Source organism: Oryzias latipes, chromosome 12 (genome assembly GCF_002234675.1).
Source record: "Oryzias latipes chromosome 12, ASM223467v1".
Lineage (NCBI taxonomy): Eukaryota > Metazoa > Chordata > Actinopteri > Beloniformes > Adrianichthyidae > Oryzias > Oryzias latipes.
In genome coordinates, this window is record NC_019870.2 from 14,912,963 (window position 1) to 14,932,338 (window position 19,376).

The 19,376-nt window shown below is 39.5% G+C and overlaps 1 protein-coding gene across 1 annotated transcript in view; it reads left to right on the forward strand.

Annotated features, from left to right (window-relative positions):
• LOC101168559 overlaps positions 1 to 18,908 on the forward strand; it is a 35,061-nt gene extending 16,153 nt beyond the window's left edge. The window contains exons 3-5 of the mRNA XM_020707948.1: positions 4,248 to 4,803; positions 15,197 to 15,300; positions 18,087 to 18,908. Coding sequence (XP_020563607.1) covers positions 4,248 to 4,803; positions 15,197 to 15,300; positions 18,087 to 18,284 — 858 coding nt within the window. The 3' untranslated portion in view covers positions 18,285 to 18,908. The remainder of the gene's footprint in view (positions 1 to 4,247; positions 4,804 to 15,196; positions 15,301 to 18,086) is intronic.
• Positions 18,909 to 19,376: the final 468 nt, after the last annotated feature.

Genomic DNA, 19,376 nt, shown 5'->3' on the forward strand with positions numbered 1-19,376 from the left:
GGAATCTGAAGGTCACGTCTCTTTGCTCGGGAGTTTGGCGAACCTCCTGACACGGCCTGAGTAAGAGGTGTTTACTTATGTTTCTCTTACTGCGGTAGTTAACATGCAGATCCTGGATTTTTCCATTTCAAGCGCATGAAAGTACATTCCAAGGAAATGACAAAACAATGCTCTTACAGAGACTTGGTAGCTTTAAAGTTATTTGCAAAAAAACAGGAAATGATTTTAAAAGAGGTTTTGTGCCTCAAATTGAACTATTTTGTGTGGCAATCAAAGAAGCAGGGACTTGTGTGATGTTACTGCTGCTTTGCCTTGTTCAGAATGAGTAGCTACCTGTTTTTGAGGTTAGCTTATCACTGGGGCTTGTTTTTTTTTTTTTCTTTTGTCTGTAAGTGCTTTAACATGTGTGTAATTTAAGTTTACCGCCAGGGCTATTTCAGCAGAGTTAGTTTGAGGACCATGAGGTGTTCAAAGCCACCAGTTCAACCGCAATGAAACAATTAGAATCACTGAGCTGAACTGCTGCTCCTTAATGGCTTTCGGCTCCGAGGCATGAGCCATCAAGATTTATCCAAAGCATGAGCAGTGACTTTAGACAAGATCAGACCTCGGCTTCATTCTTGTCCAGACTCTTAAAAGCAGCAAATGTTTACTGATCATTAACTATATCTAAACCTAAAGTTGCGTTCAGTACTTTTTTAAAGTCTTTCAAATGCTAAAGAACAGAAATTGAAAAATTGAATTGTTTTTTTGGAACCCTTAATCCAAGAATGATTAATTGTGTCAACAGTTTATTCACAGCTGACACATGGAGTCATTCTTTATTTCATAATAGGTTTCATTTTTTCACATTACGTCATGTGATTTATTGTAACTGTTCATGAACAAAGTCATTCTCCTCCAAAAAGTCTTCATGGCTTTTAAAAGAAAAAGAAATTTGTAGCCTCACTCTTTCAATAAATTGTTTTCTGGTGTGTTTGCATCCACCCTCCCACCCCCTCACCATCATTCTAGCATCACATTTTCAACATCTGACACTACTTAGTGCTATTACGGGACAACAAAGCGAGGGAAAACAACGGAAAAAGACCCGTCAATAACTGATACTTTTATAATATTGTGATTTGTTCCTGCCGTCATCGCAGACACAATGTTGTACAGTTTGAAAACTGTATAGGTGTCAGTTACACGAGGGCTGTATGTGTAAATGTGTGTGTGTGAGCCAATTGTCAATCTCCATCCCAAATTTAAGTCATAAAACAGATGTTTTTTTTTCTGTTTCTCCATATTTTTTCACTTTCATCTTCTCCTCGTCCTTTCTATAATTATTGCAGTATTCTTTTATGAGACTTTATATTTTCCACTTAATCTAAATAAAATTAAAACAGTATTTATAAAACACTGGGTACGATGGTTTTAATAGAAGTGTGTCACAGATGACAGAAGAGCTTCAGTTCCTCTGCCTTCTGCTGTGTTGATCGCTGATGCAAGTTTTCCCAATGATCATTAAAACTTTGTATTAGTTCTCATTAACTACAACATCAATATCAAGGGCATGTATCATTTAAAAAAAGATGTTCCCTGATTATGGAATGGTAAGGAAAAGTGCTGTCCGCGGTGCTGAAGAGTGCCACCAAATGACATGTCCACTATCTAGGCTTAAAAACTCCCTTTAAAGCTAATTTGTACAGAGGTTAATGCTCACTTTAGTTTAAATAATCTCCCCCTTTTATGAGAATGTTTAATGCCAATGTGTTGAATTCTCATTTGTAGATTCCAAATTGTCTTCATACCCTAGAGATATGAGGAATTTTAGGGAGCACCAACTGTCTTGTACATTTTATTTTATTTTTATTTTATCTTTTATTTTGCATGAAGATACATTTGTGCTGTTTTACCATCGTTTAATAATAGAAAGGGCTGTTCTCGCACCAAAACAACCCGCCGATTCAATCTTTGCCATCTGCAGAGTCAGGCCCCCGGCGAGAAACAGGAGGCAGCGTTGCTGACATGTCTGACAGATTGTTGGCGGCACCCAACATCTGTCTATTCTTAGGTAGAGTTACTCCTGCAGAGGGAAATACAGACGGAGTGTACAGGGAGTTTTTCTCGTGGGTGATTCTGTCCCGAACAGTGCTGCACTGAGGAACGAGGGCTTGGATGGACATCACGTCTGAAATCTGTTTGCAGAGGAGAAGAGGTGGAGATATGGTTGTTGTCTGACAATGTGAAAAGGAAATTAAACAATGCTGAAACCAGACAGCAGACCTAGATTCTTGAACGGTGAATTGTAGGAACACGCAAAACTTATACACAGAAAACTGAGTTGTCCATAGTTCTTGACTTAAGTTCTAATTCCAGCTAAGGAACATTTTAGAAACTGTTTTTTAACTGAATTTTTAAACATCAGAAAAAACTGGACGTTAGCATGGATTTTAGCACTGAGATGAAGCTTTTGGTATTTGTCAGATTTTAATTCAGAGTCATCCCAGAAAAAACACTCACAGCTGATGATTTACAAATGGAGACACTTTCGGCTTCATTTAGGCATTTGGCCAAAGTTAAAATTATTATTTAAACCGTTTTTTTTTTCTAGACAGAAAAAAAAACAGTTCAGGAATGTCTTTAATGTGGCCAACTTTATAAAAAGCAGTATATTTTCCAATGGTTTACTGGTAATCAACATTAAATAAATGTGTCCTCAAGAAATGAGGGATGAGGTGAGGGAAGGGTTTTCTTTCCCTCTTTTGGACCTGTTCTGCTCAGCTGCTGGGGTTTATTCTGGTTTGGGGGTGGAGACAGAGGAAAAGGTGGGAGGGAGGGAAAGGCAAATACAGGGTAGGACAAACCACTCCCCCCACCCAACCACCCCCATCCCATCTCCCACAAACAGATGTTTACATGCCTGCGCACACATCCACGCTCACTTGAGTGCACCCAGGTCTTCAAAGCCAACTGGTTTTAATAGACATGTAATTAGACAGAGATGACATCTTGGGAGCTGCTGCAGACAAATAGGGTCAAAAGAGACCATGTCAGTCACCTCGAATTACTGCTAAGAGGGGTTAGAATATATGCCATCCTTTTCATTTGTGTTTTTGTAGAAAATTGATGTATTTCTGTTCATAAGTCAGGTATACTTGCCAAAAAACAGCACTTTTTTTAAGAACACAGGCTCATTTAAAAGACTGCATTTTTTTGTTGTTTTAAAATGCAAACACATTGATTAAGAAACGTATTCCTTTTTTTGGTCAAAAAAATTACTTATTTCCAGAAACTTAAATCTTTTTTGGAAATGTGAATCATAAAAAGGAATAAAACTGTTTTGTGTCAGATCTTTCCCCCCTTCCTCCAAAATGAGAAAAGCTAAACGAACGTCATCCCAAAAAAGTGGTGATTCCTCGATTTTTGCCAGGGGAGAAAGACAGAAAGAAAGAGGAAAGAGGGAGGGGGCCAAAGTAGAGGGAGTTGCACACGAGAGGAAAGGAGGAGAGGCAACTCGCTGCTCCAGCAGTCAGACTCTGAGAGGCAAGGACAGAGGACAGACGGGGAGCTCTGATCACTGACAGACGCACCACGAGAGAGGGGGTAAAGACGAGAGCTGGTGGTCTCAGTTACACACTCAATAAACTTCAAACCGGCCTGGACAACGCAAGAAAAACCGAAGGACAAAAAGGCAACAAGAAAATCTGGATTCTGCATCTTCTTCTGTGCCTGGATTTCTTAGAGTTTGTTAGAAGCAGCATTGATGCTTTTTTGTGTGTGCTTTTTTTTTTACTTCTGATTTGACACTTTTTAACTTGCTGTTCCATTTCTACTTGTACCAAGCACTTAGCCATCTTTTTCTCAGTCTCATGTCTTAATCCTGTCCCCATCTGTGGACATCTTGTGGACAGGAGTTTAGTAGAATATAGAATCACAAATTAAAGAGCTCATAGCGTGTATTTTGCTCTTTGGGATTTGGAGTGTTTGCACGAGGAAGCACAGAGCAAACCATCTGGAGAAGAGACAAAACGTCAGTAGTTCTCGTTCCGAAGTGATCTGAGTTATGGATGTTGACGCATTCCTGTGGTGCTTTTGAGGAACAACCAGTGAGGGGGACAGAGCAGAGTCGGATGCAGCACTGCAGGCTCCTTCCACCAGCGATATCACAGTCCACAGTCGCTGTCTACTTCAGTGACGTTCCACAGGTTTCAACACCTACAGACCCAGTGAGGTTGTGGGTTCCCAGAAAGGAGGAGGCTTAGCCGGTCGGTCGCGGGAGTTTCTCCCACTCTTTTTTTCTCTCCCTGCAGCCAACTCAGCATGCACCAGCCCTTGATCACCTTCACAGCTCACCCAGCTCCACTACCATGTGTAGATGGACAGTGACACAAGGTGCACCGGTCGCCTGGTTCTCCTCCTGCCTCAGCTGCAGGCCTCCTTCCCACCTCCTCTCCCTCTCATTCATCCTTCTGCTCCTCCTGCTTGGACCCCCCACCTCCTCCTCACCACTGCTGGCCACTTTATCAATGAACTCTGAACAGAACCACAATGCTCAAAGGCCGAGCTTTTCTCACTTTTTCATCTCACAATCGTCACCTTCTTCAACACCTCCACCTCCGGCATCCTCGGCGAGGTTGCCCTGGGCGATCAATGTGTCATCATCGTCCACAGCCATCGCTGGACGTCACGTGCGGAGCAGCTACAAGCATCTTCAGGGAGATGTGCACAAGAGGAAACTGGTCTCCTTCAAATACTTCTTCCTGCGCATTGGCGAGAATGGAGCCATCAATGGGACTGAGAATGAGGACGATCAATACTGTAAGTCATCTCTCAAGATCTTGCTTTCTTTATCCCTTGTGCTATCTTAGATGACCCCACCCTTACATTGACGTGTTCTCCCTACCATGACAAAGGTGGATAAAGGTGGGAAGATTTCATGTAATCCATGGACACCAGTGAAGATTACAAATCATTGAAGAAAAAAGGTTCAGAGCACTGTCTAGTGGGTCTAGATGACCCAACTCCCAACATTAAAGTGCCTAGGATAGCACAAGGGTCACGTCTGTTTTAGCCGACTGAAATTCTTTGGAAACATTTTTTATTCACATCAAAGGCGAAAATGATCCACTAAAGTGTGGGTTTTTTCTGTTTCCTCACCCGCCAACCCTATATGTTAAGACAGGTGACTGGGCAAAAGAACAAATAACAGAACTGCACGCTTCTAGCGTTTTTACCATGTGTTGAAACAAAGCATATTTGTCTGACTACAAAGGCTTGAGAATAGAGAAGCAGTAGACAAGAGAAAAAAATAAGCAAGCCAAACAAATATAAAAGGAGAAGATTCACTGGAACGAATTGAAAATTGCCCAGAGAAAGTTCTTCCTCTTTGAGGAAATATCTAAAACAGCTCTGACCAAACCACTGGGAGACTGACAAGCCCACTGACTGCTGTTGTACTGCAGATGTAATAGTTGTGGGCATATGTTAACCATGAGGCCTCACTTCCTTCAGATGTTAAAAAATAACCAATTCTTTTCATGCAAGCTTTTTACAAGATGTAAAATATGATTTTACTTTGAATTTATGTGGAAGAGGGTCACTGAGCACACATGGTCCTTTGTTGGTCAGCCTCCAAATTGTGCAGTTGCACTCTTTCACACTGAATCAGTTCTCAGTCATCTGCTGCTTGGCATTAAGAAACTCACCCATAAGACACGTGGAGACGTCTCAGCTGCAGAGGGAAATACAGGATTTTCATTCCCCCAAATAGATATTAAGAACCTAATTTATTGCAGAACAAATAAATTACCTAAAAATGTTCAGATTTATGATTTAAACAAGAGGTTAATAACGGAAAACAGGAATCTAAACCCTTTTACCGGCTCGCAGGGTTCATCAGAATCAGTTATGGCTGATCCAGAACAGAAAATCAGCTGTTACCTTTCTGTCACCAACAACTTTTATCTCCAAGTTAAACACATCTGGAAGTTTTCCAAGGCTGCCCCAGTTTTCTGGCCTGTGAGAGCCACAGAGGAGCTGCGAGGCCTCACGGAGCATTGACAGCATCGGCTGAGGGAGAACAGAACATTGCTCCCACATTTACCTGCCCAGATTTTTTGACTCTCCGAATCAGTTGGGAGACATCAAAAAGTTCATATCACTGACTGAAGTTTTGACATTTCTCAAATCTGTTGCATCCTTTTTGACCCGTTGCTGAACATCAAGAGTGTATTTGTGGGATTGTAACCCCTTTAGGAGGTCTTTATCCCTCACACACCTCCATACATGTGTCAAAGGTTTGCATGCATGTGTCTGTGGGGCTGTACAAGCCTCTCCCGCTGGGCACACACACAAACACAAACACACACACACAGAGAGGCCACTCTTGCACATGGCCTCCATATGGCAAAGCCCACTTTTATTAGGGCCAGGACCAGTTTAAAATGTGTGTGTGTGCCACTCAGACACCAAGACTCTGCCAGACATGGCTGAAGGAATTTCAATTAGCATCTCTTCACTCCCTCCCCTCGCCTGCAGTGCTATCTGACACACACATGTACACACACTTTCACACACAGAGAGCTGCAACGTGTCACTGGCATCATTAAAAGGACAATCCATAAATTCCCTCACCTGATCATTGCAGTGGGGAAAACAGTTGGGAACTTTCCAGAAGGACAGCAATCTGCATGCCACCAGGTTGCAGGCCAAATTCTGTCAGGAAACATTTGTCTTGGCAACAATTTTAGAAAAAATGTCATTAAGCCACATCGACTTGACAGCACGTCCAGATGTTGGGGTTAAATAGATGACTGGTAAGCGTTTGGTGAAAAACCTGAAGGAAACTGACAGTGATGGAAAGGAAATATTAGTGTGTGCAGGTCGTCAGATCTGCATGTCCCCAAACATCAGCATGCACACAAGCTGCATTCATCTGCACCATCACGCTTTCATTTGCATGTGCCCTGAACAAATTGCACCTTTTAAACGAAAGCAAACACAACATAACCTAATTATGCTCGCTTATCTTTCAACATGGATGTGGTTTTTCAAGTCCTCTGTGCAGATTTGATTTGTTTTTACACTTCAGATCATAACAGTTTTTCAGTCTTTAAGCGATTCACTTCACACAAATCAGCTGCTTCAAAGCTGCACGCACTTGTGGCTGAATCGCTTGCTTCATCTGTGCTCCACTCAATATATCAGCCTGTATCCTCAGACAAAACCCTATTTTATACAAAAAGAGGCAACTTGCTTTGAATAGATTTTCATCAAAGCAAAGAGGCAGGAAAGCTGCGGCCATCACAGAAGTCTTAGATGTTCCGGGAGTCAGATTGCAAATGAGCGTCATTAAATAGTGTCAGAGGTGATGAAGATGTTTTTAGCTCCAGTTCCGGACTCTCTTGTGCTGCCGCCTCTGCGTAATTATCTTGTCAAGACTGAGCTGAGCATTTCACTCAGACTTCAGCACATGAAGTGTGAAGTTTTGCTCAGTAAAGTGCTGGCAGTGTTGGTGTGCGCCGATGGGCCACCTGTCCCTTTGCTTCTGTCAAAGTCTGGGAATTCTGCAGGGATGACACAGGATCAACAGATGACCAAAAGCAGCAACAGTGTCCTTGTTCCCTTTATGTTGTCCACGAGCTGCCAAAATTGTGTTTACTGACAAACAAACAAATCTAAGGAAGGAAGTTGTGTTTGGAGTTTTACCACAGATCTCTGCTCAGTTAATGCTCGACTGGAGCAACTTGATAACAGATGTGACCATCGCTGTGGCCAACCAGGCTGCAAACACGACTCCCACTAATCAGGGAACAACAGGGATGGATGTTTCAAAGCAGTTTTCAGGCAGATGTAGGCAGTCACCCCACTTTGCAATGATGTTGGGTTCTTGTGGCAAACCCCCAAAAAATCTTTGAACTAATATACAATCTTAATCAATCCTGGGCTTATTGGTGTAGCTGTTTGATCTTATGGACAAAAAAATAGTAAAATAGTTTTTATCTGTTTTTTATGCTATAAAGATAAACACTTCAAGATCAACAAACTTTCACTGTCTTCAGACAAACATTTCTACAAAATAAGTTGTCTTAAATTCCTTATTTTCCCATCTGTTTTGGGAAATTTGAACATTTTCTATTTTTATTTATATGTATTTGACTACATTATTATTTGTAGAAAGCAAATCCAGCATGAAGAACTGGCAGATGTTTCCCTCCCAGTTAGTTAATCTGAATTGCTGAACGCACTGCGGTTTCTCAAGTTGACGTACTCATAACCATAAACATGCCTTCATCTTCTTCCTGAGCATCATAAATCTTTTGTACTTCAGCAAGATTGATGGAAAACCAAACTGCAACAAGTGCTGACCCTTCAAGAATTTTTTTTAAAACATCTCCCTGAAATTAGTCCCAGTCTTCTCCTCTTTCTGTGTTTGGACGTCTTCTTTTTTTGCGGGCTTAGTCTCAATGTCTTTGCTCGGTTTAGGGTTCTCATGGGAAAAGGTAACAGTGTGGGCCATAAAAGAGAGTTATGAGGTGGTACTGGATGCACCAGGAGTTAGTGTCAGTGTTGCTTTTCATTTAAAATTACTCTGACATCTTAATGGACTCTTCTGCTGCAGCCGTAAATAAAAGCGATGTGCAAACTCCACTGCAACATCTTGATCAGGAAATACTGTGGTGACGGCTCTTGTGGCAACTAGAGCTAGGTTTAGCATCACTCAGCAAGCTTAGCTGTCAGTAATCATACAATAAATATGTATTTAAAAAAGAAAAATCGTCACGTTTGCTCAGACTGTTTTCTTTTTTTTTTCCGGACACAATCTTTACCTGTGAGCGATTGGTTGGAAACAAATTTGAGAGAAAATCAAGCAAAAATAAATGTTCATGTTTGTCCAACTTCCAGACATCTAAATGGGCAAATACACTTACTAAAATCAAGTAAACTCTTTATTGCATTGATAAACTAAATGTTAAGGAATCAAAACCTATTCTGCCTACAGTGGATAGTTACTTTTGCCCATATGCTGTCAAAGTGCTGAACAGATGATAAAAACCAAGTCCAGCTTTCATTAGTCTCATCATGGGGCCTTTGCTGATGAAGTTTGAGTGGCATAATGTGGTGACCTCACCTACAGAAAGCACCACATAGCTGTTTAAAGCCATGACCATTTATTTTAACTGCCCTCCTTCATCTGCACTGTTTAGGGGTCTCATTCCATCCCACACTCAGCAGTGAGTGTGACCGTCCAGAGGTCAAGATGAGTGAATGGCCTTTAACCCCGTTACTACCCGTGCAGGGTCATTTTCAGAGCATGAACGTTAGAAGTGCTGATATAAGCATTATCCCAATTAAAGTGGACCATCTTCATATTTGGAAATATGAGGGCTAAATGGACTAAAACGTTAAAAGATTTTCAGACATTCGTAAGCAAATCAAACTGTTAGTAACATTGTGAGCATTCTTTATTTAAATTTCTTTACGGGGCTTTAAATTAAATGAAGGTTTTTCAGATTTCATCTTCAGAGAAAGGCAGCACATCTTACATTTTTAAAATCTTTTGAAAAGAACCACATAATGTCAGAAAAAAAAGTCAAAATAACAGGTAAAAAGTGATTCACGTCTGCTTAACAACTCAGCCAAAGGAAAATAAAAATCAATTGTTTTATTGGTTATTGCCTTAGGTTAGTGATAAACACACTGGTTTCAAAATGTGCTCAACCACTTGGTAGAGCAACAGTTAAAGGGTTAAGATCACATTGGAGATTTATCCCTTCTGAGAAGGCTGAAAAGTTGTGATCTCTTTTCCTTAGTTTAGGAAAAACCACTTCCAATCGGTAAATAATGATAAATAAAGGTTCTGTGTAGAAGTGAGTAGCTGAGAAATGCTTCCTGGATCAAAATGTGTTCCCTCATTCGGCATTTGCAAAGTTTCTAAACTGTTATGGAGCTATTACACCATTGAAATATCAACATAACCACATTTTATGTGGCTTACTACCATTACAGCCAGTTTTATTTTTATTTTTTCCAAAAAAGACTAAATAACTTGGAAAATTCTTCAGGGAAGCTCTGATTTTACACATGGAGTGAAGCTTTTGCTTTACAGAACGTTGGGAATTTATGAGATTCAACATCGGCTGACATCAAGGGAAATCTTTGCTGTCGTGTGATCTAAATTGTACATTAAATCAATATTTCATGTTAGAAATGCAAGTGAAAACAGGCAGCTGAAATTACTGAAGATTTACTTAGATTCAAGGGTGTTATTTCAGGAATTAAATCAAATAAATGTTTATTTAGAGTGAGTCAGCTCAGAACTATTCTAGAATTTGCGTCACAAGAGAATTTATACGGTCATTGAAAGGCCTGATCAGTACCATCCTTTAAATTCTCCAAACATCTCAACCCTATATGGGCAAACTAAAAAAATGGGAGACTTTTTTCTTCGTCATGAAAGTGTTGATTTTATACTATTGAAGGTGAAACCTGTTTTGGGAGGAGTCATTGAGAACAACAGGATCTGTCCCATTTTTCTGTGGCTGTTTACATGCTGTCTGCCATTGTTTTATTTATTTATTTATTTATTTATTTATTTATTTATTTATTTATTTATTTATTCATTTATTCATTTTTATTCATTGTCGATCAACATGGGAGAAATAGGAGCTAGATTTGCAAAGTGCCCCTGCAAGCTCAAACAATCAGACATCACCTTGTAATCAGCTACAAATTGTGGTTTTGCGAGAACTTCTTCAGTTTTCATCAAAGAAAAAGGCCCAAAACAGAGAGAATTATTTTTATTCAAAGCCTTTACTTTGACGGGCTCATCATTCAAACATATTAAGACAGTAAAGCTGACGGCTGGTGTATTTTGTGAAAACTGAATGGATCTGTAGCCACTTTGCACATAGCTTTTATTTTTGTTTGTTACAAAAATAAATTGGCGTTAGCTCTGGAATAAACAGTGATGCGAAGATTTGCTTCATCAGCAACACCCTGGTTTCTGTGGTTTGGGATTCTTGCATTGCTTTGTCCAGCAAAAGCCAAACTTGGCTTCAAAGATGATTGCATCTGACAAACATAGCCTAAATATGTTTTAAAAGTCAGTTTAGATGATAAAAAACAGCTGATCAGATTGTATTATCTCCAGCTATCCAATAGTTCTAACCTGTTTGAAACTGACAAACTCCAAGCCCCAGCTATGCCTAGAAAGGGCTTTTTGAAGGCTAAGAAGGATGCAGGCCAAATTCTAGTGCATGTTGTTACTATTTTGCCCATTAACAACTGTGCATTAAAAAAGCCTTCAAAGTGAATTGGAGTGTTGCTTTGGTTCAAGCTTGGAACTTGTGAAAAGGCTGAATGCAAGGCCAGTAAAGCAGTGGGTGTTTGGGTAAAGCATGTGTGACCGATAACATCCAGGACTGCTGCCTTACCAGTACCATGTGCTCTAGGTAAACCCGTCCCACACACCAAAAATCCACCTTCTGGTCCTGCGTCCAGTACGCACACACACAAGGCATAAAAGTTAGGTTTTTAATGGAGTCATCAAAGTAGAGCGGCGAGCTGAGTTCAGAGAGGCATCTGGACAGTCTGCCTTTTTGAGCAGAGCAGGCAGGAATTCCTGCTAATTACTGAAAGTGTGTTTGTGTGTGTGTCTGATTCATTTCCAGCACATAGAAAAGACCCACTCTGACAAAAGCTTAAATCACACCAGCAACATGTCAAACCGCAGCAGTTGGGCAGCATGGAGTAGGCAGCAGAAAGGCAAAAAATGCACGAAATGCAGACATGCGTCAAAGTCCCTCTGCTGAACGCATAACTCCTACTGTGTCAGAAACATCTGTGTGATGTTTGGAGAGAAACTGGAAGCTTTGCCACTTTATCACATTACAAAGTCAACTATGTTAGAGTAATCACAATTTTACTTGGATGTGTTTTGCCATTCAATCAAATCCCCATTAGCATCACAGTGAATTTCTCCTGGTTTTCTCTCAGCTGCTCTTAAACGCGTGTGACATAATCTGCTCTGGTCTTTTTTGCACTCTGTAAAGTCATCTCAGATTACGCCAACTGGAAGAATGAGTTGTGCAGATCAAACGTCACACTTCCCAAGTTCTGGGGAATTGAGACGATAGTTTTTACTCAGGTAATTTTGGGTTTGTTGGATCTTTGATCAATCCGTTTTCAGCTACAAAGTCTGCATGCTTTTATTTTATGAGCACATTTAATACAATGTCATGAGACAGGTTATCAGAAAAATGCTATATATTGTTGTCTTAACCTAGAAAATGTATAAAGGATTTTAAAATTTAGACTGTGTTCTTTGATGTGGCCACTAAGAACACGATGACATTGAGAGGTCTATGTTCTTCTGAATGCTAAATATACAATGGTTTCTAGTCCAACCCAAAGTCTTCATCAACTCTCACCAAACAATGTGCATAGCCGAAGGATGTTTTGTCTTGTGGAGGCTTCAGAAAGAGCTGGAAAACTTCAACGCATTTGTCTGACCCCATTAAAGATGTGGGTGGCCAAGCAACGGGAGCTTGAAGGGTTGCTCTTCTTTAAAGAAAATATTTTTCTCAGACTTGTTAATGCTGAGTAAATTCAAGTATCACAACATTTTGTTTTGAAGAACAAAGTTATTTTGTTGCATGTCCCACCCATCTAAAACAATTTCTCTTAAAAAAATGGACGTTCTTGTCGAGTTAGAGCTCTCCAGGCAGCAGACCCGCTGACAGCTGGTCATTAAGTCAAGTTCACAAACCGTCCTTTAATAAACAGTAGAAACATTTTCACAACCTTTTGGGTTCAACTGGAGACTTAAAGCCAGAGTTTCCATAGTGAGGTCAACGGTAGGTCTTCGTGCATGTCTGTGCGAGGCGTTAGGCTGCAGTGATCTATGCATGAAGGGAGAATAAACCTGAATGGTGTTTCAAACAAAATATTGATTTGTTTTAAATAAATCTCTCTGCAGAAATGGGACAACAGTGAGGCCACACAGCCCCTATGATCAAATTTGTAATGACTAATAATTAGAGGTGGACCTCAATTAAAACAAGAAAGATTACGACATGTTCTTGAGCAATATTTTAAAAAATAGATAAAAATTCAACAATGATCAAATTGACATAAACATACTTCGGTTAGAAGATCCATTCGTCAAATGTAGTGGTCCATTTTGCCATAAACAATTTATTCTACAATATTCATTCAAAAATAGTGTTTTAGGATGTATTCATAACACAATGTCTGAATTCTGTTGCTAGAAAAAAAAATTGGTCAGCACACAAATTTGTGATCTTGTGCACAGCCTGGACATTTATAGGAGTAAGGTTTCCTTTTAGGAATCAAACAGGATTTTGATAAACTGTCCAGTAAGTACTACTATGAAAAAACCCACCTAAAAGTAACTAACCAGTACTCTGAATCATAAAAACAAAAAAAAGTCTTTAAATTTGTGAAAAGTGTGACAAATGAAAGCGTTTTTTTGTGCCTCAGAAAGTGTTATGGTTAGTTTTAAGAATTAAATGCAAATTTTCTGTTTCTGACTGAAAAAATCTCCAAAAATACTGAGAGTTTAAACAAATCAGCAAGAGTTAGAGTTTTCTGAGCTGGGTAATAAAGAAATCTGTGTTAGCTAGGTGTAGGTGAAATATACTACAAAATAATCAAAAGACGAAAAAATACATAAAAAAGTGTGTGCATACCTGAGGTTGCATTTAACTAAGAACAATGTGTCCATGTCTGTGAGTCACGTGTTTTTTGTTCTTTATTTACCACAAACTGTGTTGCTGCCTTCTGAACCTTTTGTTGCAACCGTGCGTTTTATCTCCAAGACAGACAAGCTGCTCCCAGTAGCTGGTGAGGGGCCACAATGGAGCCCCATGCTTTTTGACAAACCACATCAAACAGGATGAGGGAAAAGAGTCAGAACTGGGGGAGCATCCGCTACTGCAGCACATACACACATCCTACTTTGTACGTAACACAGCTCAGCTATGTCAGCTGTGGAGTAGAGAGATGGAACATTTTGAACCTGGTAGATCCATGTTTTGTTGGGTGACTAATGCACTTAACATAGCAGAACAGGAGTGAGATGTGGAAAAACTGGAGAGTTTAGGGATTTCACAACCCTTTCTTCAACAAATGAGGGAAGATGAGGGACGGATAAGTGCTTTCGTAAAACTAAGCATGAAAAAGATAGACAACATTCATTTAATAACAATAAACAAGCATAGACGGGAATTGTGTCACAAATTAAGTACTATCAATGACTCAATGTGTTTTAGGAAAAAGAATGATAAGAAATACTAAACGTCTTACCAAATATTTTCTAGTAAAATGTGAAAATATAATGATTAAGTTGAAAAAACCATGAAAATATTGGAAAAACACACACTGAAAAAGATTCCTGGTAAAATGCTAAACCTGGTGTCCACATTTGAGGATGCAAAAACGGGTCTGTCAAGGCATCATAAAACACTCTAATCATGTGACAGGAGGGATAAGCATCTGCTAAAAACATTTCCTGCTGCCATTCCACTCAATTAGGTAGAAAAATCTAAGATTTTTTAAAATTTTAGCATGCCTTTTTGTCCTTAATGATTAAGTACACAGGTATTCTGGAAAAAAGATTGCTGTCATTTTTGCATCTATTCCAGCTCCTAGGATTCCCCTCAGGCCACAGACATTCTGATGGCGTGTGTACTTGTGTACACAAGACCTTTGGTAGAAAAAAAAGCAGAAACTGCAGTTTAAAACTGCAATTGATTGAGGCTTGGAAGCTGATATGAACACTCTGACCCCCTGCTGGCCTGGCAGCAAAAACACTTCTCTCCATCCTGTCTGAGTTCCCATCAGATCAGCCGGCCTGCCTGCCTTGGCTCCCCTGGTCAGAGAAGCAAACATCAAGTACTGAACTGTTTCTTCCTGGCTTACACCTTCGTCTCCGGGGCATGTGGCCAATGAGCTAACCAGAAAGGAGCAGGGGGCAAGAACCTAATCTGAAATCTGACTGTCACAGAATCAAAATGGGGAATCAGCTTGGTGACTGATTTTAAGGAAGAAACGATATGTATGGTAGTTAAGGTTCTAATATTTTTAAATGCAAGTGCTAGAAAATTTCATTTTTTCTTCTGATATTTCTTAAGTTTTGTTGTTTCAAGGAATAATGATTGAAATGTATATGTTTCTACGTTTGCAACAGGTGAGTTGGAGATCAAGTCTGTGGAGGTGGGAGTGGTGGCCATTAAAGGGCGCAAAAGTAACCGCTACTTGGCAATCCGCAAGGATGGACTTCTATACGGAGCGGTGAGTAGAGGCTTTGGTACCGCTACTTAATTCAGGATCATTCAAAAGACTCATTAGTTGCTCTAAGATGGTTGAAAAGACACAGTTCTCATGAACTGTATGGCTTCAAAGTGTCCCAAATTCTTTGAAAAGCAGTAGATGGGACTGTGGGTTTCAGAGAAAGAGGTTGTCAGTGCGAGCCGTGCTACCTGCCTGTCCTCCCTGCTCCATTCAGAGCAGGAAACACGATCCTTCAGTTTCTCTATTCTGTGTCGGCCCCTGTGGGAATAGCGGCCCTTGTTTCAAAGACCTGATTTTCAGCATGGCTCTGTGAAACCACACCGCAGATGAAATGACACACGCAGAAAAAAAAAAGGGCATTTTGTTGCACAGCCTGAAACTGAATTCCCATGACGTCTTCTTCACGGTGCAACAGAAGCAAAGTGGTGCAGGCTAGTGAAGAGCTGGCATTCAATTACACTTGGTGGGTTCAAACAGTAACTTCTTTATCCAGTGGTAATCAATTGAAATCTTTGTTTAATTGCCTTGCCAGACAAAGGACTATGATTGCCTCTAGCTTTTTCTGTTTTTATCAGTAAAACCAAGAGGGGACGCACATTTGGTTTGATTTAAAATGTATCAAAATCTTTTACTTTAAAATCGTTGTTTAGTCTGTTTCTTTGCTGCGTAAAAGAGGACCAAGTTGGTATTTTTCATCACAATAATTAGAATTCAACACACACACACAGTTGATCAGCATCTGGGAAATATTCTCATTTTACTTTGAGAACATTCAGTTTTACTTCTGGAACCAATTTCAACAGCTGCAGCCACAGAGAAAGACAGTGAGAGATGCTGTGCACAAGCTTGTGTGTTTGAGCACATTTGTACTCATGAGCGCCAACTGCATCCAGTTAACTTGCCGACTTAAGTGACGCTAGCCTTGAGCACAACGGCAGCTTCCAGTAATGCTGCTCTGTTAGATCATTTCTCTTCATAAGAGAGTCAGAGTTCCAACACAAGCCGCAAACTTTGTGTCACCCCCTTACTGTTTACTAGCAGAAAACTTGAACTTTGTAGTGATGCTTTGCCTGTTTTCACAGCTAACCTTTTTATCACATTAAATATAAATCTTACTTTAGCACATTTAAGTGCACAAAATCTTTCACATCTGAGTAAATTGATGCCTCCTCTTCCCCTCAGAGGATCTAACTTGATAGTAAATGTCTGATGGCGGAGAGGTGTTCATGTTTTAATAACTTTTTAATACAATAATGATATTACCCTTGGCTTGAAAGCTCTGCCAAATAATAACCAAACGTCATTTCACCTTCAATGCCTTGTATCTCATACAACTGGCATAAACAGATCCGAAGAGCATGGCATTTAAAAAGAAAAGCTTCTAGCTAGTTGGCTGAATGGCTAAATAATGTCAAGGAATCAGGTCAAGTACTGTATTATTGCTTTGCCTTGAGAAATTGATAATTTTAATAGAAAAGACTAAAAAGTATTTTTTTTAATTGCATTTTTTGACAAGCCTGCTCAAATTCTCCCAGGGAACCTGTATCTAATTTTGTTTCTGTTATAAATAAAAATAAAAACTCGACAATAAAGACTGATCCTTTTTGCCACTTTTTCTGCTTTTGAAGGTGATGCTGCAGTGTATTCAAAACAAAATTATGGATTTGCAAGTCGAGAACATCTGGGTTAGATTTGAAGCCACACGAAACTTGATTTTAACTCCATCAGGATCATTGCCTGTAACTTTTGTTGTTTAAGAACTGACTCAGGGTCAGTTAATGTTTGTTGCTTCCACTTCTCTGATTTCAGGTGTGAGGAAAATATTGAACATTTTTACCCCTTCATAAAGTTGCTTTTATACCTCAGTGGATCAAACAAGCTGGAGGTGCTGTGTTCTTGGTGTTATTTTACTTTAAAACCCAATTTGATCATCTTTCGATCCAAATTCAAAGTCATCCCAGTGGTCTTTTAATGAAGATTCTACCATTTTAGCCAACATCAAATAACCTGCTATTTTTAAGCACATAGTTTCTGTAAAGTGCGGGAGTTGTGGATGGGATTGTTGGCATAAGCAACCCCGCCCCCCTTCCTCTCCTTGTTGCTGAGAGCTTGCAGCAGGGAGCTTGTGGCCCACCTAGCGTATTTTCTACACAACAATTAAGCTCTTTTTCAAAACATGTTTTTGTCTTCTCCAGACTCACAATTATTTGAAAACAGAAATACTCAGAAAATGCAATTTTAAGCTTAATTTTTCTCAATAAATGTTTACTATCATCGGAAATCACACAAGAACATGTTAAAAACACCAAAAATATTGTTTTCATCGTATTTATCAAGCTCTGACTAGGAGCTGAGTTCCTCATTTACCTCTGGTCTTTGGTCTAACAAGCCATCAGTATTCACTCGCTAGCTCAACTGTACCGGGATTCCCTTGCAAGTGAATCAAGACCCTCTTTTTTAGATAGTGCAGATTTTAATTTCCTTATCCAGACTAGAGTTCATATTAGCTTAAAATATTTACAGAGTCATATTACTAAAAAAATGCTAATCCTAGTATTGGCAAACAGCTTCAGTGTGAATGTTTTGTTTTTTAAGTCACTGACCTATGAATTCTGATTCTGTCAACTTCCATGTTGAACTGTCTGGCCTCTTTTATCAGGACAAATCAAAGCCAGAAATCCCCTGTTGTAACTTTAGAAGCTTTGTCTTTGATAAACTGTGCTTGACTTTTTGCTTTCATGTGTCAATTTCTTATGTCTAAATTTTTACATGTTTGTTCTCCACAGAAAAAATATGGTCCGGACTGTCATCTAATAGAGCGCATCGAGGAAAACAAGTACAACACCTACGCTTCGGCTGAATGGAAGAACAAGAAAAAGTTTATGTTTGTGGCAATCAATGCCAAAGGAAAGCCAATTAATGCGACAAAGACGCGGAAAACAAAAAAAGTCACTCACTTCCTGCCCACCTTAGTGGAGCCATGACTTTGGACACAATGGAAACCTTTTACCGTGCAGGTGGATAAGGTAAAGCCGACAAGAGACAGATCTGACGCTGCTCTGTATGATGCACTGAGGAGGAAAGAAAATGAAATCTATAGACATTCTGTCACTATTCGACAAGGACATTTCAGTTTTTAAAGAAAGATATATCTATATACAATTTGTATATTATTTTCTCTTTTAAGTTATAACATACACTGGCACAGTTAAAATAGGAAATGATGTATGTGCCAAAACACGATGTAATAATTCACATTTCTAGTTGTGTGCAGTCTATGACTGATTTCTAAACAGAAAGGACAGTAAATATGTGAAGAAGGGACAAAAACAAAGGTTTCCAAGGAAACATGACAGTAAGGAAGGACGCAAAAGGACAATGGAGACAGAAGAAACCTGTCTGGTCAAAGCACCAACACAAATCTAACATTATCATGTTTTGTTTTTTTCAGATTTATTTATTTTATGTGCTATTTAACAAAAAAAACAGAACCAAAAACACAAAAGATCTATTGTAAAGCTATTTTCTGTTTTGCTGCCATTTATTCTTCTCTTTTCTATACTAATCCTTTAAGCCTAAATAAATGTAAAGAATATATTTGTCTTTAACTTGACTTTGTACCTTTTTTTTTAGAACATTTAAATGAGGGGATGCTCTCCTAAAAATCAATACTAATACAAAACTAAAGGGTGTTTTCGATAGTAGATTATAAATGGTTGACTAAACGACTATGGATTTATGGTTGAAAGATCAGGATTCATTCATTTACAAAATGAAAAATGTATAAACTATATTCGACTGAAACTCTTGACAGATGGATATCAAAAACCTCTCTGCCCAGTAGTTCCAGAACACAACACAGAAGCACTATGCCATCAAACGTTGTACTCGAACACTGCAAAAGCATAACTATCCACCTCTTCCTTGATGACATTCCACAAACCCGGACAAAAAAACAATCCCCCCCCCCACCCCCCACGTTTGCTGCTATTTCACCCACTCCAATAGGTGGTCTGCACTTTTTTGAGGATTCATCATCCACCATTGAACAAACTATGAATGTGCCATCAGAGGAG